The sequence below is a fragment of the Chelonia mydas genome, chromosome 27 (genome assembly GCF_015237465.2).
Source record: "Chelonia mydas isolate rCheMyd1 chromosome 27, rCheMyd1.pri.v2, whole genome shotgun sequence".
Classification (NCBI taxonomy): Eukaryota; Metazoa; Chordata; order Testudines; family Cheloniidae; genus Chelonia; species Chelonia mydas.
The window spans coordinates 14,488,978-14,511,742 of NC_057860.1; the positions used below are offsets into that span (position 1 = coordinate 14,488,978).

The 22,765-nt window shown below is 50.0% G+C and overlaps 1 protein-coding gene across 2 annotated transcripts in view; it reads right to left on the reverse strand.

Moving 5' to 3' along the window:
* Positions 1-1,014: 1,014 nt before the first annotated feature.
* The window catches only part of RAB5C (RAB5C, member RAS oncogene family), a 30,560-nt gene continuing 8,809 nt past the window's right edge, over positions 1,015-22,765 (reverse strand). For both annotated transcript variants that reach the window (XM_037886933.2, XM_043536849.1), the window contains 5 exons: positions 10,519-10,784; positions 4,233-4,384; positions 3,772-3,894; positions 2,696-2,789; positions 1,015-2,206 (listed from right to left, as the gene is read on the reverse strand). In XM_037886933.2, coding sequence (XP_037742861.1) covers positions 2,091-2,206; positions 2,696-2,789; positions 3,772-3,894; positions 4,233-4,384; positions 10,519-10,684 — 651 coding nt within the window. In that variant the 5' untranslated portion in view covers positions 10,685-10,784 and the 3' untranslated portion in view covers positions 1,015-2,090. The remainder of the gene's footprint in view (positions 2,207-2,695; positions 2,790-3,771; positions 3,895-4,232; positions 4,385-10,518; positions 10,785-22,765) is intronic.

The window sequence follows — 22,765 nt, forward strand, 5'->3', positions numbered from 1 at the left end:
CAACACGCTCCCTGCGCTGAGGGACACCTCACAACACCCGCTCCAGCCATTGGCTAATGCTGCTAGATCGAGCAGTTCCTCTGTCTGGGGGCAGAGATGGGGTTACTGATTAAGACAGCTGAGCTGGTTGTTGCTTCTACCTTTGCCCTGTTCAGACTGGGAAAAAGGAAGTTCAGTTAACCGCTCTGTCATCATTTTCCACATGGCAAACTCCAACTTGGCTGGTCCATGAATTGCTGAAATTCAGGATTTCTCTCCAGCTGCCTCTGTTTGTTGCTAGTGCTCAGAATTGCTGCAGCTATGGGCATAGTTACCAAATCCTTCAAGCCATCAGACAGGTGATGGGCATGTTGGGCTTAGACTTTTCCTCCGACTGTCATCTGTAGCCAAATGGGCCACTTTCATTTTATGGGAGGCTTGTTTCCTGTGCATCTTGCCATCCTCTAGGCCTGGTTTCAGAGTAGCAGCTGTGTTAATCCATATCCACAAAAAGAACAGGAGTACTTGGGGCACCTGAGACTAACATTTATTTGAGCATAAACCTGGTTCAAGCTGGCACCAGTTCTGTGCCTTTTAAAAAGAGTCCCTGTGTTCTCAAGACAATCCATTCCGTTTTCTCCACCATGCCTCCCCTTTACCCTTGGCACTTCCACTCAGGTTAGGCAGCGACACCGAGCACAACGGGGAATCTAGACACTGCCACGGTAATCTACAAGGATTAGTGAGTAGAACAGTGATGGCTTCAAGAGACCTGGGTCCTACTCCTGATCTGCCACTGACCTGCTGGAGGGTCTTGGTGAGGCACTTGTGCCCCCGTTTCCCCACGTGTGGAGTGGCAGTAACAGCGCTGACTTCCGAGATCTTTCGTGTTGTGCTTTAAGAGGTAGCTGGCGCTAGCAGAACGAATTCACACTGGCCAGTTTCACTGTCAGGTACTAGCCTGATGCGTGGGGAACACCGGAACCCAGCTTCCGTTTACGTGGCTTCAATAAAACTCAAACATTTCTGGTCACATTTGATTTATAAAAATTTTTTTTTTTAATCACAACATAAGTTTGTGATGAAGGCTAAGTTGACAGTTCCTCTTTAAATACCAATCTGTATAAGACATTGCATCAGCCACTAGGCAGCAGCCAACGTGAGTTAGACTCCAGCAACAGAAGCAATTTTAATACCTCCCTCCAGGTTTTATTTTGTGGAATTATGAGGTTTAATACAGATGGTTTCCACAGACAAATTACTCCAAGTCTCCCCCTCCCCCATCTCTGTACATCAGTAAACCAGAGCGGCTTGCACTCGAGCAAGGTTATTAACATTAGTGGCATCACATCACCGTCAAAAAGGACAATTTTGTTTTGTTTTTTATACAAGATTTTTTTTTTTGCAAAAAAATTGCAACAGGATTATTAGTGCATTACACCAGAACTGAAGAGATAGAAAAAAGAGTTGGCATGCTAAAGTCCAACACCAAAAGGAGGACGACAGAAGGCTAGTTGGTATGTACTATATTGACAAGATACTGATTGGTTACATGTTGAAGAAACGTACAATACAAAATACAGAAGAAACCAGTTTTGCTCCCCTCTGCCCCCCCCACCCCAAAATACTCATAATTGTGATTTGGTCGAGACATGGCTCCGACACCAGAGCCGAATGTCGTTATAATGCTATCGTTTTGTTTAGTGGTTGTTCTAGGCATGTGGCACTGAACTAGCCTTCGCTTGTAACTCTGAAACAAGATCCCATCTAAGGGACGAACGGCCCTTGTTTCCACTAGTGGACGAGAAGCTTGTGGGAGCCGTTCGGCTCCAACTCTCGCCTAGCAGAGGCGGGAAGAGGCCAGCACGTGTATCCACCACCAGGAAGAGGGAAGAGCAGTTCATATATTAAAAAAGTGACTTAAGACTTAAAATGGAATTAGTATTTGTACAGAAAGGTGCAGGTGGACTAGCTCCCTCCAGCCTATGATCAGAAGGAGATGGAGAAATCACCGCAGCTGCAATTGCCAGCTGCTCTACCGTAAGTGCGATTGGGTCGAGTGGGTTCCAGTCAGGTCATTGGAAGGGCTTCGGTCAGGTGGGAACGGCGGCTCAATTGCTGCAGCACTGGCTCCTGCTGGGCTGGCTGGTCTCTTGCAGGTCCACGCCCCGATTCCTGCCCTGAGAGCCAGCAGCATTTTGGGGTTCATTTTTCGGCAGCTTCTTGGCTGGAGGGAGAGGAACGGGTCAATGCAGCTCATGTGCAGAGGAGCCGGTGACTCCTGACATCGGCCCGCTGAGCTCTGCTCTGACACGGCACGCTCTGGCTCCCCCAGGGAGGTCGGGCCTTCGTGCCCCATCAGGCAGGTCTTTCCCTCCAGCTGGGCTTGGTATGGTGAGTGCCAGTTCCAGGTGTGCCCAGCACACAGGCTGGCCAGGACTCTGGTAGCACTAATCCATAGTGGGCAGGCTCAGATTCTCTCTGGCTGCCCTGCGGCAGTGATGGCTGCCAACGTGATCCTGCTGGGGGGAGGGAGGGAGGGAGGGAAGAGGGCCTTTAACCAGCAGGGCTGGCCATGTCCAGCCGGGCAACAGGCTCCCTGGGCAGTGACTTGGTCTTGCTCCCCCGGGGTGTAGAGTCAGGGGATTGCTGCCGTTCAGCTGGGTGGGCAGGTGGCACTCGGCACAATGCCAGTTTGCGCAGCTACCCCACTTACCGATTGCCATAAAGATTTCATTCACATTCATTGCCGTCTTCGCCGAGGTCTCCATGAACAGCAAGCTGTTGTCGTCCGCATACGTCTGGGCTTCCTGGAGGCAATCACAACAGTGTAAGGCTGGCCCTACACTCAGACAAGGGGCTTGGGGAAGGCCCAGAGCTGCCCCCTTCACTGGGGGGGGGGAGGGGGGGGAGAGACTGGTGTGCTGGAAGGCAGGCAAGGGATAGACCAGCAGCCCGGGCCCCTCCACAAGCCCCATCACACTAGGTTCTGCTGCTTTCCCTTCTTCCCACAAGTCTCCTCGAGCCCTGGAGGACTCGTGCTGCTGCAGCTGACAGCGCTGCCCGGCTGGCATCCCACCTCCCCACCCACATGTCTGACAGCACTGCCAAGCTCCCCCACCAGTTTGAGCTAGCTGCCCACCGCAGGAGCATGAGGCAGACCTGTCTGGGCACTGCTCGCAAGGGTTCTGCGCTACGGCCGCTAGCAGGGAGGCACATGGGCCAGGCTACGAAGGCAGCCACCCGACCCAACCCATGTCTCCGAGCCGCGGCGTAACGGGAAGTCTGCTGCCCGAGTGACACAAGGAAAAGCCTCAGGACACGAGTGCCGCATTAACCAAGCTCCCTTGGCGGGGTGGGAGCTGGCAGGGAATCTGTTTAAAGAGCCACCTTGGACATTCCTCAGATGTCTGGCTGCTGGCGGGACGTGGCTCATCTGCCTCGGGGAAGGAAGGCAGCTGGCTGAAGGGCGGCAGCACAGTGCAGGTGGGTAGAGCACACCACTGGTTACTCTTTAGGGTCAGCTTGTTCCAATCCCCATCCCAGAGATGGGGCTGCCCCACAGAGGAAGCAAGGGCTCTGAGAGGAGTGGATGGACACAGGTGGGCTCCACTTCCCTTCAAGCAGGGCTTGGGGGTTACCATGGTGCAGCCGCCTGGAACACAACTTTCCCCGAGGACTTTAATGAAGCCCCTTGGATAGGTTTCAGCTGGACATTGGAGACCAAGGAAGGAAAAATTCCTGTTTCCCTGGCTCTGAACTAGGGCAGCGTCTGCTCTGATTCCTGCTTACCTGGAAGTCCACAGCTCTCTTGCTGGCAAGGTCGGCCTTGTTGCCTGCTAATGCAATTACGATGTTGGGGCTGGCCTGCCTCTGCAGCTCCTTCACCCAGTTCTTGGCTCGTACAAACGTGTCCTAGAAGGAGGCAGTGGTGAGGGAGGGCAGCCTCTCCCCACTCCTGCCCGGCACAGAGGCAGGAGAGGCTTACCCCAGTCAGCAAGGAGAACGGTTTGCCTCCAAGCGCTGTTGGTCAAGACTCAGTGGCTAGGTCCCTAGAGCCCCGTACACAGCCAAGGGAAAGCGACACATGGGGACTGTCAGAGCAGGCATTACATGACCCCCGCCCCCCCAAACCGCTGGCCCCCAGTCCTGAGCCAACATCATCCCTGCAGCGTCCCAAGGAGCAGGGTACCCTGACACTGGCCCTCCTCCCCTCCAGCAAGCTGGTCTGTGGCCAGCAGCTCCGTACTCACTGTGTTGGTGATGTCGTAGACGACAATGGCTGCCTGGGCGCCCCTGTAATACATCGGGGCCAAGCTGTGGTATCTCTCTTGTCCCGCTGTATCCCAGATCTCAAACTTCACCGTCGTGTCATCCAGGCAGACGGTCTGTGTTAGGAAGGCGGCTGGGGAGAAGCGGCTGGTTAGTTTTAAGGGAGCCAGACAGCCCTGGGTTAAGCCAGCTGGCCTCTGAGAACCTGGTTCTCTTTGCACTAGAGTGACCCCCCCCCCCACACACACACCATGTTCACCATCTTTATACAGTTCAATTTGTACCAAGGATGCCTTGGAGGTACCCTTTGAAAACTCCTAATCTGCTGCATATTATCCCATTGAAATGTGCGAAACAGCACTGCATGTCAAAGGAGGAGACTCGGCTAGACAATGGTCACTAATACGTGGTCGTTCTGGGCAACGCTCAGACACCCTAGCACGCCAGCAAAGGGCTGAAGAGCCCTTACCTGCTGACCTGGGCATTCGCCAGCAGGGGGGAGCTGTGAGCAAGACATTCACCATTCATCTGAATTCAGTCTGGAGTTCCGGTACACAAGGAAACTGCCTGCCCTCCTCACTCAGCCGGGGTTTTTCCAGCAGAAAGGGCTGGAGTGGAAGGGGGGAAGTGTCCCTAACAGCCTCTCCCCAAGGGCGCCAGAGGGCCATGGCCCCATCACTTTTTACCTGCCTTAACGGCGAATGACAGGGGAAGGAGTGAGCGGGGGCAAGGCCTCAGGAAACAGGTGGAGTGGGGTGGGGCCGGGCCATGGTTCAGGTGCTAGTGCCTCCCCCCCACACTTCTAGGGTGCTTCCGGTACTCTTGCCTCTTCCGTACATTGCGTGAAAGACAGAACCGTCATTGACCTGGGGGCCCCTGGCCAGGTTTTCCAGCCAGTCCAGACTGCCAAAAGCTATTGGGGAGAGAAATCGTCTCTGCTTTTAAACCTATTAGTCTTGGTAAAGTTTCAGAATTAGCTTGTGGTTTTCTCTTTTTATTTGTAACCAATTCTGACTTTTATGCCTTGCCAGTTGAAATCTCTCTAGTTAAATATGTTTTAGCTAAACCAGTGTTTGAGAAACCTCTACTGGAGATAAAGGCTGGTGCATGATCACTCCCAGTGTTGGAACGACGGACTATCTCCAAGCTTATACTGTCCAGGAGGCTGCTGAAGAGTATAAGACATTTCTGGGCATCCAGGCTGGGGCAATGCGGGTGCTGCCCTGTAGGTAATTCATGGCTGGCTGGGAAAGCGTTCATGTACTCAGCTGGGTGGGATTTTGCAGGCTGAAGGCTGAGAGCAGGCCAGGAGTGGCTGTACGGACAGCCCAGCAGTGTAAAAGGCACTCTGGGCTACAGAGTTACGGGGACACAGCAGTCCGGGTTGTAGCCTGGGGAATGTCACAGCTAGGAATTGGGGGGGAGCCCCAGATAGGGCTACATTACCCGAGCAGAGAGGTATGCTGCCAGTGGCTGCGTGGGCTACAGGTAGGGTATTTAGGTACCAACAACATGAGCCAGAGACAGGAACAAACCAAACCATAGTTACAGCAGCCGGAGAACCACTGAACACAGCCAAACTGGTCTGCCCCATGGTACATCCGAGCACACGTGCGACTACCCTACACACCGAGCTCCTGCAGCACCCCGGGAGAGGACTTGCTCTTTAGACAGAAGACAGGCTAGCTTAGAGGCTCTTTTCACACGGTTGCTAAAGCGCAGAGTGGGATCTCAGCACATGTCTTCCAGTGCGAACGTCCACAGCCCTGGGATGTGAGACCATTGTGCCCCAGTGCCTTTGGAGATCTCAGAGCGTTTCCTATCCCACCTCCGTGTTACAAGCGAGGAGAGGAGTGGGTACCTGATCTACCGAGATCAGCGTAGCAGAGCCAGGAATGGAACCCAGCCGTCCTGGCTCCTTGTCTCCTGCCCTGTGGTCAGGTTCTAACCCCCTGGTTTTATGCCCCCTTACTTTGAATCCCTTTTCTGACCATGGTGCTGCACAGAGAGCCAGCTACATCCTCAACCAGCAACCGGGACAACCGGAAAGTGCTCCAAATAGAGCAGAGGCTGTTAGTTACCTGTAAAGCAGCCAAGGGTCGCTCTAGGGGACAGTGTCGTTCAGCCCCGGACAGCTGTCAGGAAAGCCAGTCACTACAGTCCAGGTAACTCCTGGGGCAGTGTCAGTTTAATAAGGTTTGCTTGCTACGCAGTGCATTTTTAAGTTAAAGTTACCACAGACCAAGGGACTGATGGCTCGGAATTGGTAATGGACTAAGCCTCTCCTCTGGGTCATTAATACCCCTACAGGGCACGATGGTGGCATCTGCTTGGTGTAATGAGTGGTCAGCGACAACAGTTGTTAATGGACTATCACCGACCCAAGCATTGGCCCACCAGGTTTGGACTGCCAAGCGGAAACCACTTCAGGGATGACAAGGACAGGGCCATTGGACAGCCCCTCTTCAAATGGGGTTCCTCCAACGCCCCACAACGAAGCGGAGGCCAGCTACAGACTTGCAGATCCTCAAGGAGCACCTGCTGACTGACTTCAGCAGTGGGCTAGCAGCTCTTCACCTGGCTGACGATGCTGTTAAATGACTGGGCACATTGTGCATATGCGGAGAGGGGTCTGGGTGACGGGTTCAAATCCAGCCCGAGTGATTGGACAGCAGTGGTTGTCACCTAAAAGTGGTCTAGCCACACTGACAGATTCCTTCCTAGTTCTCCACATGGCAGCTAGCCCTCTTGCCAGGCTCAGAGGTCACAGACCGTGGACAATGGAGACTCCCTCTCCTCAGCAGGTGGGGCTCAGGCCAGAACTAGCTGAGGCATGCAGGCAGGGTGATGAAGGACTAACTGCTACACAGGCAATCGCAGTGCATTCTGCGCCAAGAGGGCTTCAGTGCCCAGGCTGCTGATCAAGTACAGCATGCTCGGGCCGTGCTCACTCCAGAGAGACGTGGGTCAGAGATGGAGAGGTGCCTGTCTGGAAGTGGCTTTCTGGACAGAACAGCTGATCCAAGCACACCCACATGGCTTCTCTGAAGCAGTAAAGATCCCGAATAGATTCACTAGCCTGTCCATTTGGCTGGTGTAACTAGCTCATGCTTTTGTCTAGTCCTGCACATCTCACTCAAGTCACTGACCGTACATCACGGCACCAGGCTGTTGTCTCTTCCTGTTTTTACGAGCTTGGAAAGGCTCCCTCCACAAAGTGAAAGTGAAAGGTAACTCTGCCCTTCCAACCAGAGGGCCAAGCTCTAACTGCATCATTTCCCTTTCTGCCGTTCTTGTTGGAGGGCCCAGACCTGCCATGCACGCCCCCTGCATTGGGGGAGCGTGTTTCCAGGACCCCTGCACTCAGGGGCTGCAAGGATCAATGTCCTAACCAGCACCCAGGAGCAGAGGTGGAAGGGGAGAGCTGCAATCACAGGCACACTAGCGCATGCTGGTGGAGAGCTGGGGTTTAGACCTTCCTGAAGTTCGGGGACATGCCCAGAGCTCTGTCAGGCAGGACAGTCAGTATCACCATGGCAGCAATGAGTGGAACTCATTCGACAGCCTCCTCGTGGCTATTGTGGCACGAGTGACGCCCTACCAGGAGGAAGGCTGAAGCCTCCATTTCACCTCCAAAACGCATGTAAAGTTACTTCCCAACAGCATGTGTAGAACAAGCCAGTTTGCCAACACCTGAAAGTGAAGCTCAAAGCCAAGTGCAGGCAGCTTTTTACATGAAGCCTGCAAAGGGGTCCCCCCCGCCCCGGGTTCCCCCTCTGAAAAGATTACTCTGCACAGGAAAGTGCCTTTTGCTGTAACCCTTTCGAGGGGGCCCTGGAAGCTTCTCAACAGCAGCAGCACTTTAATACACTCTACCAATGGTCAGCCAGCAAGTCTCTTCAGCCATGTAACTGCAGTGAAAAATGCTCTTTGCCAGTGGCCCATTCACTCTGCCAGACTGTATCAGACAGTCATTTCTGGAGTTCCGGAACAAGCTTTCCCGTCTTGTTAACGTTCCTCCAGACTCCCATGGGAGCTCGATTCGGCTGCCCTTCGTGACATTCAGCCACTAGTTTCCTTTACAAATGGCAAAGGACGTTTTGCTTTCTGGGCATTTTAAAATCAAGACAAGGCTGCGAGATTTGACAACCACCAAATCAAGTGGGATGGGTGTTAGGGTTAACCCTACTTGCCTAGGCCCGATGCCCTCAGTCAGATACAGACATGCCATCGAATGTCTAAGGTAAGCTGTGCAGTTCTCAAAGCAAGCAACGGCAGAACGCTGGGCTGGAGAAGCAAGATCACCTGCTTCAAACGGAAGAGACTATTCATAGGACAGGTCTAAAGGTCCTGCTTGACCAATGGAACATGCTTTCTTCATCTCAGACGAACACACCAAAAGCCATCAAGGTTCACCAGTCCCACAGACTCCAGAGAATATTTGTGAATTGCATTTCTGTATCTAGAGAATTCCTAGACCAGATTTTCTGGACTTAATGCCAGACAGAGGCCACATTGGGTTACTCTGGGGAGCAGTGGAGAATTGACAGCAGTTAAGTAAAATGGATATCAGTCACTACAGTTTCCCTGCTGATAGGGAAAATACATTAGAACTGGGAAAGGTCCAGAGAAGGGCAACAAAAATAATTAGGGGTCTGGAACAGCTTCCATAGGAGGAGAGAGCAAAGAGACCAGGGCTGTTCAGCTTGGAAGAGACAACTAAGGGGGGTTGACAGAGGTCTAGAATATCATGCCTGCTGTGGAGAAAGTGAAAGGGGAGGAGTTCTTTACCTCTTCAGATAAGAAAAGAGCCAGAGGTCACCAAATGACATCAACAGGCAACAGGTTTAAACACAAACATAAGGATGAATTTTTTCATGTAATGCACAGTCTACTGTGGGACTCGTTGCCAGGAGATGTTGTGAAGGTCAAAAGTATAACTGGGTTCAAAAGAAAATCAGACATGTTCATGGTGGAGAGGTCCAGCAATGGCTAGTAGTGAAGATGGTTGGGGCGCAACCCCATGCTCTGGGTGTCCCTAAGCCTCTGACTGCCAGAAGCTGGGACTGGATCACTTGTACCCGGTGCTGTTCACTCCCTCTGAAGCTTCTGGCACTGTTAGAAGTGACTGGTTTCAGAGTAGCAGCTGTGTTAATCTGTATCCGCAAAAAGAACAGGAGGACTTGTGGCACCTTAGAGACTAACAGATTTATGTGAGCATAAGCTTTCGTGAGCTGCATCCGATGAAGTGAGCTGTAGTCTAAGGTGCCACAAGTCCTCCTGGTCTTTGTTAGAGGTGAGCATCCTAAGACTGGTAGATGGACCATTGGCCATACTGGATCAGCCTAGTCTTATGAATTTCTGCCAGCCTGAGCTTCCCACCCAGCAGCTAGAAGCACGATTGCCAAGCCAGACTAGCTCAGGCCACCAGGTTCATTTCAGAGGTTTTCAAGCATAGCAGCTTCTCTCCGTGCACGGCATCTCTGACACAGCTGACTGTGGGGTGGAGAGTGGCAGCCAACTGGCCAGACCGCAGACTGCACAGCTGCGTGGGAAGGGAAAGTGAGTTGAGGACACTGGGGAAACCCCATACTCTAAAGAGCTATGGGTTATTTAGCATCCATGCACAGCAGCAGCTTTCTTAGAAAGTCATTTCCAGATCTCCTTCCCTCAGGGCAGGGGTTCCCAGCTGGCAGAGTGCTGGTTTGTACCAGGCAGACTCTCCTGGTTCCCTGTTGATAACACATTCATCTCAGCACAAAGTATGTTGGGTCTCAGTTAACTTTTCCACACAGGCAACAACTTCATGTCCCTGTGACAACTTCACCCATCGCAGCGAGAGGGGACACTGGAGCAATGTCGTCAGCCTATGAAAGCCTGAGGAGTCCGGAAGCAGGATTTTATAAACTCCTTCACCGGCTTTGGAAAGGCAGCAGGCTGAGTTTACCTACCCCACACCTACACTGGGATCCAAGCCAGACTTTAAACAGAGAGGTCCTTTTACCCAAGAACTGCATGGTGCTTTAATGAACACTTAAAGGAGATCCCAAACTGCTGAGCCTGGCAAGAATTAAACTAGTTTTACGAGCCAGGAACTCCAGCCCGGGGAAGGGACTCGCCCAAGGTCAGCATCAGTGGCACAACTAGGGAGTTCGGCGTTCCAGCCCTAACCCCTGCATTAGCCTCTAGCCTGCTCCTTTGAAACCAACCCTCTAGCTCACGAGCCAAGCCTCCTGCTGCTTCCCCAGCACGGCCCTGAGCACTCACCTCCAATTGTGCTTTCCTGGTACTCGTGAAACTGGCCCTTGACAAACCGCAGGACAAGGCTGGATTTCCCCACTGCAGACTCCCCCAGGAGGACAAGTTTGAACTGGCAAATTTTGTTTCCAGCAGCTGGTCCATTCGGTCGAGCAGCTCCACCTCGACCCGCCATGGTGGTTTACAGTGCAGCAGGGTCACGAGCACAGACTCCAGGGGCAAGGGGACTGTGCTGGTTGTGGACGCCGATGAACTCAGGGAAGGTGGGTTTCCAACTGAAAGAGGAAGACAGAGATTGCATTACTGGCACCCGCTGCAGCAGGATTTTGGTCTGATCATATATCCTAGAAGCGAGCTCATCTCCTGCAGAAGCAGGCAGGAATCCCCTCCCACCCAATCAGAAATCTCCAAGTAATCAGGGTGCATCATCGGTCCGTCCTTGGAGGAAGGATCAGGTACTTGTTAATGCTCAAGACCAACCACGCTCAGCTTGCCCTCGCCAGTGCTCTCATTGAGTACTTGGTTTGAAGTGAGCCCCAGACTGGAGCCTGCCACAAGGGACGCTAGCCATGACCATGCTCTCCTCACTGCTAAGACAGGTAGCAGAGAGCCCAGAGCGATTCCTGCCAAGTGTTGTTTGGACACGTGCCTACCAAAAACTGGATAGTGAACAGACTAGCTTCATACAGGGCAGAGATCAGCCAAATTGCATGAGCCCCTCCGACCCCTTTTTGTTAAGCTGTGCTATGGCAGAAATCATTAGAGCCAATACACACGCTAGGGGACTTGTTCTGGCAAGTCATGTTAGCTACACATGGAGTGGGATTAACCCATCTTCAGTGCCCTGGCATGTACGGTACAACACAGCACCCCTTTATTCCCTTATGAGCAAACCAAGTATCAAGCCACCTGCATAAAGTGAAAACGTGGCCCAAGCTCATGAATGCTTAGAAATGTAAGAGCTTAGGTAGCTTAGCCAAATGCAGCCTGTTAAACCAGGGGTTCCTGAAGCACTTAGTGGTCCAGAGATTGAAACACAGGAAGTCATGGGGAGTGGGGTGTTGAAGGCAGAGGATCTTACAAAGTAGTCTGCATGACACATTAAGAATCATTGTATTAGAAACACACCATTAAGAAAGTCAAACATTTATTCTCTTTGGATGGGAAGAGACACTCCCAACTAAAAACACAACGGCCATACTTTGTCAGACCAATGGTCCATCTAGACCATAGCCAGTCTTCCAAAGGTGGCCTGTGCCAGATGCTTCAGAGGAATGAACAGAACAGGGCAATCAAGTGATCCATCTCCTGACATCCATCCCCAGCTACTGGCAGTCAGAGGCTTAGGGACACCCAGAGCCTGGGGTTGTGCACCTGACCATCTTTGCTACCTGCCATTGCTGGACCTCCCTTCCATCAGCTTCTCATTCTTCGAGCCCATTTACGCTTTTGGCTTTCACAACATCCCCTGTTCAACAAGTTCCACAGATGGACTGTGCATTGTATGAAGTGTGTTTTAAAACTGGTTTTAAACCTGCTGCCTATTTGCTTCATTAAACTCAAAGTTAGCAAAGGCCTAAAGCAGCTTAGGGGAAGCTCCAAAAAGCAAGTGTCTTCCTGAGTTGGAGTCCCAAGCATGCCCAGCAGGGACTCCCTTTTGGTAGTTTCCTGAAAAGAAACTCTAGCCCAAGTCTTCTCAAATCAGCAGACTTCAAGGACCCCAGGTCACAGAGCTCAGATGTCGATATCTTCATTTGAAAAGGCCTACTTAGATAGAATCGTTTCTCAGCCAAACATCGGACTTGGTCATTAGGATTCCCAGCTGCTCCAGATTGGCAGTTCTGTGCATGCACATACATCCAGGTGTCGCTGGACATGCTGTAAGGAGCAGTCCAGCTTGTGCTGCCAGAGATGGCCTATAGGAAATAGCTTGCTTTGGAAGCTCTGTTCAGGATTGTACCTAACTGTGCTGTAGAAACACTGAGGAGTTAGCGAACAGAACCTTGAGCTTTCTGACCCTAAAGAAACTCTGGGAGGTGGCAAGGGGGTTTGAAAGAGAATAATCTTGCTTTCAGGTTGAGCTAGCTAGGAGACTTCCTGCAGGACAAACCACTTTAGATTGTAAGCTCTTTGGAGCAGGAGCAGCTTCTGAGGGGCTGTGTCCTCAAACAGAACAGAGCCCTGATATGGGGAGGTTGGAGGGAGAGAACCTCTGAGTAGCACGACAGTACAAACACTACTTGAGCTATCATCCATCACATGTTTTGGCAATGTGACATTGAAGAACCCCTCGTCAGTAATTACCGGTTTGTGAAGGCAGCTATGGAAAACCACTCCCCCACCAACCTAGGAAAGGATTTGGGAATGTGCGTGTGTAGAAACAGCTACATTGATGAAGATTTCAGCCCCTGATCATAGAACAAGACAGAAAATACACCTGTCATTTCTTACTGTAACAGTTCATTGCAGGGCCCTGTTGGCTCCTGCCCCTGCTGGGCTGAGAAAGTCACTCAGACCCTCAGGTTCTAAAACCACTGGTGATTTATAAGTCTGTTCCCACCAGCTTCTCACCATACAGCGTACACAGCTCTGGGTTCCTCGTGTCTGAGCCCGGTTGGGAAGGGCTTTCTCCCCCCTGCACTCCCTCACTCCTCTGTCCCACCACCCTGCTTCCTTCTTCCCAGCCTCTTAATACAGCTCAGGGTGAATTGGGCTGGCAGCTGGCTTTCATTCCCCAATTAGGGCAGGGTCTTTCCAGCCAGCTCCACTTTTCACCCAAATGGGGCTGGCATGGCAGGGGGCTGATTCTGCAGCCCTCCTGCTCAGCACCTTGTCACACTTACACTAATGCAATTACTTAGCAATGCATGGGGTTTGGAACTCAGCATGCTCTATGGGGTCACGTTCATAGCTAAGGCATCATAGCATAGGCATCGGATCCCCATAGTCCATCTTGTCAACAAATCCCAGGTGACAAGCAAAATCATTCCTCCAGCAATAGTTTGTCTAAAACGATTCCTGCAACAATGCTAAAAATTCTCATGACACTACTGACAACCAAGTTACAGGCAAACAGGATTAGATGCAAGTTTCACTCCACCCAAAGGATGATGTTCATTTGAATGTGCATTATAACTGTACATGTAATGAGTGACTAGAAAGCAAGGAATTCCTCCCGCAGTTCTCGCTACCTGCAGACTAAGGCAGAAAGCCATGACAAACATTTCACATTATTTCCTTTGGAAGGACCATCTTGCAACAGAAGCCCATCTGTACAAGACACTGCTGGGCAGAGGGTTATGGATTTGCTTTTGCAAACTTGTTGCTTTTTATTATCCTGTTTGTCTGTTAAATGCCATAATGCTCTGCTATAAAAGGATCATCATACCCAATGACATTAAGCATATGGGAATTCACTTCATTCATTAGGAACAAAGGAAGCATGCACTGGTCCTGATGCAGCACAGCCAGGAGAGAACACCCCCAGAATTTGATGACTACTCATGTCACCAACATTCACAGCTGGATAATGCAGTGAATTCAGGGTACCGAAGCACTAACCCTTGGTCACACTAGCTAGACAGTCCTATCAGGACAAGCCATGCCTGGGTACCATGTGTGAGCTGCACCTGTAAGCTCTTAGTTTGTCCTTTTTAACATCCATGGGGGATGAGATCAGAGCTTCCCAGCATTACTCAATCCCTTTCTGGAAAGGCACTTCTAGTTGTAAGATGTTATGGGTCAGCCCCCCATGCCCTCTAAGAATGCCAACAAGGGTGCCAGCTGGGATGGTTCTGGAGACACTGAAGTCACTCCACCAGAAAGTTTTACAAGACTGACGATCTGGATGTTCATTACTTCTAGCCACAGCCAACTTGGTTCCCATCCAGATCAGAGATGTGCATGTGAAAGGCTCTGCCCCCGTACCAGGCTGAGGCACTTGGCCTCCTCCACACCGCAGAATTTCTCCTCTAATCATGTAGCCCTCTTTGTGGGGGGAACAGCTTTTGCTTGTTTAACCTTGTCTTGGTTTAACAGGGCAGATTCTATCAGCAACATGCAAACACTAGGCTGCTATTTCAGATCGGTCACATTCTGCACATTGAATACCATGCAAATTGTACTTCAACCAAACAATGACCTCTGAAATGAGACTGAGATTCTCAGAGCAGGCAACACAAGGGAACAAGTTTGCTGGCAACATCAAGTCTCAATGTGACCCATATTCCTGTTTCACTAGACTCACAAGTAAAGTGAAGACCCGGGATCCTGCAATCGGGTCATATCATGTAAGCCAGAGCAGAATCACCGGAGGAAGTACAGCTTGTACGACAGTTCTCAGCAGGCTCCAAGTCACCCACTCCCAAAGAAAAGTTTATAAGGAGACTGCATGGCCCAGGGGTTTGAAGCATCTTACTCCTGGCCAAAGCTGAGATACCTTGTGCCTCTGTAACGGTGGCCCTTTCAGGCAGGGTGGAAGTAAGAGCCAGGAGGAACCTGGCACTGCTTCTATGTGTTCCATGGGGAACGAGAACTTGTCTTCAGGATTGTAAATGCAGCATCTTTTACAAGTGCTGGAGCTGATAATGTATGCATTCTATTCTGCGCTTCAGAAGAATATTTGAAGCACAGTAGTTCAAATCAGGCACCAGGGCCATATTTTGGCATCTGAAGTCACTTATTTACTTCTGATGCTTTAGGCCCTTGACATAATTCCGCAGCGCACTGCTGTGATTCGGTCCTAAAGCTAGCACACACCAAACCAGTACAGAAGGGATCATGCCCAACACTGTACTTGGAGACAAATTCCCTGACTTCCTGATGCCAGCTGTAAGCAGTTTCTTGCAGCTGTAACTTGGACCTTTGTCTAGCCTTCACCGCCAGCTACAGTGCGGTCTTACAATTGGGAAAGCACTGTGTCTCACATATCCATGCTTCTGGATGCAATCATTGAGAGATACATCATGCAGCAGGGAAGGTACAGTAAGTATTTGCTGTTTCTTGCTTGGCTTTAAGTCTGTTTGAGGTCTTCCGGCCTACAACTAGGTATAAAACATTCTGAATTAAACTCAAAGTTAGCAAAGGCCTAAAGCAGAACAAGTTGCTAACTGATTTCAGACAGTTTATATAATTAGCCACATTAAAAATAGCAGTGTTCAGTTTGTGCATATGCCAAATACGGGTGCAGTTCTGCTCTCACAAGCTGTGCTGTGACGCATGGCCTTCTAACATCAGTAATCGTATGGAAGCTCAGCAGCCACCGCACACACCACACCTTGCTGCAGCTCAGCTCCTGCCAGTCACAAAACCATTTTCATTTTACAACCCTTTTGCATGAACATCTGCGAGTGAATGGACAACCGTGCTGTGGGTCAATACTTGTCATCTGCAAGACTGACAACTTTAATCTAAGTAGGTGTGCTGGGACATGGGCAGGCATGACAGGCAGGCTGCCAATGTTCACACCACACAGAGCGAGTGGTGACGCCACCATCGCTACTCCAGCTACCGTGGAAGTTCGAGTCCCCAGCCGGTGAAGCAGGCATTCTTAGAGCTGATGGACTCATGTCCCCATACCATTAGATTGGAGTCCTCTGTTAAGCTCCTATTCCAGCAAGTGTACTTCTGAAGTCTGTTTCTCACCATTGAAAAGCAAGTAGCATCATAATGAGTTTGAAGTTAGACTTGCACGTCAATGCCTGGTTCAGGCTCCTACCATCCAGTTTGCATGCAGATGCCTCCTTCCATAAGGAAGCTGCAGAGACTGGTAAAGAGGAGGAATCCCAGCATTTGCTGCACCCTCCACCCCTTGCCTCAAGTTACCACTTCCAGAGGATTTCTGGATCTTTAGCTTCTCACTTTCAATAATTCCCTCCTGTGCACAGGAAGGGACAGCTTGCTATGCAACTGATCAGAGAAAGGCTGGCCCAGGAGAAGTTCAGAGAACCTCTGCAATCTTAGTTACGATGCAAGGTAAGCCATGGGGCCTATTCCAGCTAGTGAAATTTCAGAATGCAGACTAAGAGGTCAAAAACGCATTTTAAGAGGAAAATGAGACCGCCTAGCCAGGGATATCTGCCAGCTAACAACTTGCGGTTACAAGTCAGTGTCATTTGTTCTATTAGTGTTAATAGCTATTTTCCAGTCTCCTTTATACCACAAGCCAAAATTTATGCAGTGGTAGTTTTTGGTTTATTAATGTGTCTCACCACCATGGGTGTATCAGCTAGGAAAGGCAGATCACAGACTAACCACAGACATTACCAGTGTAGCTGGGACACAAATGAAAGGAAAGCATAAGCTGAAGCTGCAGACTGCTAATCCTGTCAGTGGGCAGAGGCAAGCCATGGACAGTGCAAGGGGGTGAGCTAAGGCACTTTGTCCCTGTTGGGGCACTCTGGAACGGACAGCTAGCAATGGGTACTCGGGGGAAGGTGGGGTTCGGAAGACAGGTGAGCTACACTTTCGGATTTGATGTGTAAAAATAACTCTCCTTATATCAGGTCCTAATGCACAGAAGTGAATCCCTTTTCAATAAGCAGGAAGGGGTCAGATTTAAGTGAAGCAAGAGAGAACATACATTAAACAGGTTGTCCATTTACCTGCCCAAAGTTTGTGGTGGCAGCAGCCTCCAGTAAGTTTTGCCAGAAGATTCAAGGATTGAACCCTAACACACAAGTGCCAAGAATCAAGCCTGAGGCAAAGATATTTAGCAGACTTCTACCAAGAGCTGCAGGGAGCACCAAGTCCCCTTCAGAAACACTTCTTGCTGATTTAAGACCAGTTTTGTTTGGGGGTAGAGGAAGACTGGACACTCTGGTGAAAGCCAGTGCTACAGTTCGGGACTTTGGGAGAGCAGGAATAGCATCCAACTGCAACTACCCTAAACAAAAAGAAAAAGGAGTACGAGTGGCACCTTAGAGACTAACCCATTTATTTGAGCATAAGCTTTCGTGAGCTACAGCTCACTTCATCGGATGCATCCGATGAAGTGAGCTGTAGCTCACGAAAGCTTATGCTCAAATGGGTTAGTCTCTAAGATGCCACTCGTACTCCTTTTTCTTTTTGCGAATACAGACTAACACGACTGCTACTCTGAAACCTACCCTAAATAAATTGCTCAAAAACATTCAGGACTGATGAATATGCAGCTAGGTCAGAAGTGGGCCACATCCGGCCCACGCGACCATCCTACCTGGCCCCTGAGCCCCCGGCCAGGGAGGCTAGCCCCCGCCCCCCCCCACTGCCCCCCCCTCCCAGTCACACCGCTGCACACGCAGTGCAGCTGGCTCAGTCCAGACAACAGGGCTGCGAGCTCCTGCCACTCTGAGCGGCATGGTAAGGGGGCAGTGGCGGTGTTAGATGGGTTAGGGTTCTGAGGGGGGGAGCCAGGGGGTGGGAGGTGGGTGGGGGCAGGTAGGGGGCAGGGGCCAGGCTGTTTGGGGGGGCACAGCCTTCCCTACCTGGCCCTCCATACAGTTTTGCACCCCGATGTGGCCCTCAGGCCAAAAAAGTTTGCCCACCCCTGAGTTAGCTTCATACCATACAGCTGCCAGACACGAGTTAGAGAACCCAGAAGTCGGAGGTCACAGGAGGTTCAGGCACAAGCTCGTACCTTTGTGTTGTCTTGCTTTGCTGAGGAGCTCCCCACTGGGCGAGGTGTGTGCTCCTGCTGGATGATTCACAGCTCTTACGTAACTACAATCTAGTGTTTGTGATACAGACATCCCCTCAGCAGCCCTGTCGGCTTTGAGGCAAGTGATAGAGGTTTATTACCAAAGACCCTGCCCAGCAGTTTATAAGGATTCAGCCCATCAGACACTTCTGTAGCATCCAGCTGTTCACATTCCGCAACCTTGCCTGCCACAGCTGCTTCTGCCACCCTGCATTAGAGTGAACAGTAACAAAGAGCTTCAGATGGCATCTAGCCACTCAGCCTTCAGAAGCGAGTTTCACTTACAAGACCACCAGCTTATTCAAAAGAGTTTTGCAGATGTTAATTACTGCAGCACCAGTTTGTAGCTGGGATCTGAATTTAAACCAGCGCCTTAGCTGGCCAGTCTGACAACACTTTAAAGATGACTTCATGCAGTTCTTGGTACCTTCTACTCTTCCATGTCACACTGTCACTGGGTAGGCTCAGTGTGGGCAGCTGGACCAATACATAGAGGAAGAAATAAGCAGACTGAAAATAAGCTTTCAGCTTTACATTTGCTATGAAGGGCTTGTTAGGGGCCCAATTAGCCCTATTACTAGCTGCATGCTACCAGCCCTAGAAGGGTATTGCTGGACAACAAAGTTTCAATGGCCATGAAATGAGACTTAGCCTATGGCTCCCATAATTAATAGGCTGTAATCGGTTTGTCTCAAACACTCCATTGGCCAAGAAGCTCTAGTTCTATCTGGTGTTTGCCAAAGATTTGTACAATGTTTGCCAGCTCAGAGAGCGCTCAGCTTTGGACAACTCTGCAGTTTCCTTCACTGCTCCTTTGAGTTGAGGTGAGCAACGTAGGGCAGAAAATGTCAAGCAAGGAGAAGTTCAGAGATATTGGGTGTCAGGATTTATTTCTGCTGGAAGCATCTGGACAGGACACTGGGATGCAGGGTTCCTTTATTCTGTCCTATTTAAGGTACCTAAGCTCTTGGGCAATTTCAGTGTAGAAGAAAAAATACTGCCAAAGCACAGTGCAAGGCAGGTTATACTGATTTTAGAGATTTAGCAAATCAGGTCCTGCCCGAGTACCTAGGCACCCGACAATTGTTTAAAAGCACAGCCAGCAGCAATACCCTTTCCCCATCGACATCCCCCACAAAAAACACCCCAAGAGGAGCCGTGCAACATGCTCTGAAAGTCGACACGCTGGGCTAGTCCAGACCAAGGGAGATGTTCCAAAGCCAATAGCCCTTCCCACCGAGCCAGGTCTGGATCTGGGGAACCCCAGATCTGAGCACCGGCTGTAACCTCAGCTGAGGACATATGGAATGGGGAAAAGGTGGTCTCAAGCAGACAGAGCAGAGCCATGGAGAGCGTTAAGTGTCTAACAACTACATCTTAAAAATGAACCAGTAACCCACAGCAACCAGCACAGATCAGAGCACCACAGATTCCCCTCCCAGAAAAGGCTTCCCAATTTCACATTCAAAGAAGAGGGTGAGGTGTGATTTGCTGATAACGCCCACTGAGTAATTTAGGTTACGTCCTAGATCAGGGTCTGAACAAGCCACTTCTGCTACACTCAAGCCCACCAGCCTTAGTATGTGACATCTGAGAGCAGCTCAAAGCACTGGCAGATGTACGCTACAGGCATGTCTACAATGCAGTTAGACACCTGCATCTTGCCTGTTCCAGCTGACTCCAGCTACGGGACTGTTACTTGCAGCCCAGACATCTGAGCTGGGTTGCAGCCCAAGCTCTAGGACCCTGCAAGATGGGAGGGTCCCAGAACCCAGACATCTACACTCCAATTGAACAGCCTCTTCACCCAAGACCCACGAGCCCAAGTCAGCCGTCACTGCCCAGCTGTGCTTTTTTAGTTGCAATGTAGACATACCCTACTATAGCCAGGTTCCCATGCAAGCTCATATGAATCCTAAGGCTTTATAGGACCCTTTGACAACCAAGTTAGTGGCTTAATTTCTGCCACCAATTCTGCTTGCAGTAATTTATTCTGAGGAATAACTTGGAAGAACAGCTTTGCATGATACACTCACTGCCTTGACTTCTTTGCTGCAGTGGGCCCCGTACCCACCGCTGGAGCCGGCTATACCAAATGGCAGGAACTGTGCACGGAGACGGAGGACTGCACCTGCAGCAAGCTACACAAATAGCCTCACTTTGCTCGGGTTACCACGGCTCAAGAAAAAGCCCCCAATGAAGTACTTAGACTATCAACTACTTAAGATGCTGCCTGAATTCCTTGGCAGGGACACCTTGGAGTTAGTGACTGTAACGTTACTGACCGGGTCTGTAACCGTATAGATCACGGTGCAACCACTGTGCTATATTTGCAGAAAATGTTGTACAAAGGTTGTTGTGTGAGCCGTCTATGGAAAGGTTATGAGTGGCTGGTTATAATTATAGGTTTCAGAGTAACAGCCATGTTAGTCTGTATTCGCAAAAAGAAAAGGAGTACTTGTGGCACCTTAGAGACTAACCAATTTATTTGAGCATAAGCTTTCGTGAGCCACAGCTCACTTCATCAGATGCATACTGTGGAAAGTGTAGAAGATCTTTTTATACACACAAAGCATGAAAAAATACCTCCCCCCACCCCACTCTTTTTTCATGCTTTGTGTGTATAAAAAGATCTTCTACACTTTCCACAGTATGCATCTGATGAAGTGAGCTGTGGCTCACGAAAGCTTATGCTCAAATAAATTGGTTAGTCTAAGGTGCCACAAGTCCTCCTTTGGTTATAGTTATGTATCTGTATATGTGTATCATTTTTGTAGTTGAAGTTATGAATATTGGCTCTATATGGACTGTATTTCAAACTTCTGCTCTGCTTCTTGATGACATCCCAGACAAGTTGGTGTCAGCTCTGCCTAGCCTGCTTGATGACCCATTAAGAGCCATCAGCTATACAGCTGACCCATTGGGAGAAGGCAGACACGCCTTATGACTCAGCAAGGCATGCAGGGACCTGCCTATGGACAGAACTCTAAGGTATTTCTATGCAATGTGCTGGATAGCATGTCCTTGGGACAAAAGAAAGCAAAGACCACATGGCAAGAGACTATAAAGGGCTGATGCCTCATCTCCATCTGGTCTTCAATCCTGCTTCATATCTCTGGAGAGACTTTGCTACAAACGGAAGCTCTAAACAAAGGACGGATGACCCATCCCAGCTGTCGATGTACTCCAGAGACTTGATTTGAACCTGCAGTTTATTCTGTCACTGCTACAAGCCTGAACCAAGAACTTTGCCATCACTGGATGTAATTGATTCCATTTAACCAAATTCTAGCTCATCTATATCTTTCATTTTATGAATAAGCCTTTAGATTCTAAAGGATTGGCAACAGTGTTATTTGTGGGTGAAATCTGATTTGTATAAGGACCTGGGTCTGGGGCTTGGTCCTTTGGGACTGAGAGAACTTCTCTTTTACTGGGGGTATTGGTTTTCATAACCATTCATCCCCATAACGAGTGGCACTGGTGGGGATACTGGGAAACTGGAGTGTCTAAGGGAATTGCTTGTGTGACTTGTGGTTAGCCAGTGGGGTAAAACCAAAGTCCTCTCTGGCTGGTTTGGTTTGCCTTAGAGGTGGAAAAACCCCAGTCTTGGGCGGTAACTACCCTGCTTTAAGCAATTTGTCCTGAATTGGCACTCTCCGTTGGGTCCCGCCAGAACCAGCATTGTTACAGTGACATAAGTAGGTTTTGCTTCACCAAAGATCATTAAAGGCACACTTGCCCTCTCTCAAGGTTAGTACAATGTTTGACCCCTCTTAACCCCTGAAACTCCTTTATGTTTGCAAAGCCTGTGTATTAGGCATTTAACAACCATTTTCTACCCCTATAATAAAGATGTCAGCATTCACAAGCAGGCCCTAGACAAGCAGAGTGCTGTGGCAGGGAGAGACTAAATCCTTGGTATAAAAACAGGTTCCTGTTTAAGGGTTATTTAAAGACCACTGGTTAGACATGTTCTGACCTACCACAAGCTTTTCTCAGAACCCCAAGGGGCTTGGTTACCATGGTGCTGAATCATGGTTCTCGCATCTGAAGTGGTGTTTTACTCATGAAAGCTTATGCCCAAAGACTAACAGGTTTATTTAAGGTGCCACCGGACTCCTTGTTGTTTTCACGGTACTGAAGTACACACTTCATGGAGTACTGTAACATGCTTAGCTACCTGACTCGGAGACACAGAATCCATTCGATTCTCCCCCAGCCAAAAACCCGGTAAGCTAGCCTTGCAAGAGGAAAGCCATAACTGTCACCTTACCATATGAGAGCTGATCCAGCTAACAGCGTGACACGTACTACATGGGCAAGCTTAGAACTTGCCTCTCCCAGTTACCCTATCCCAAGCCCACATCTCCTCCCGAATGACTTTATACTTCACAATTTCTACAGCCACAACCTGCACTTCCCTCGGCAAGCGAAGGGAAGGAACGCTTCTGGGGAGGGACACTTCTGTAGCCAGTGAGCAGGCTCCGTGTCCACCGTCAGGGTTAGCATTCAGGTGCTCAGATCACAAGTCAAGAGGTAGCACATTGCTACTGTGCTGGCACAAGGCATGCTAGAGTT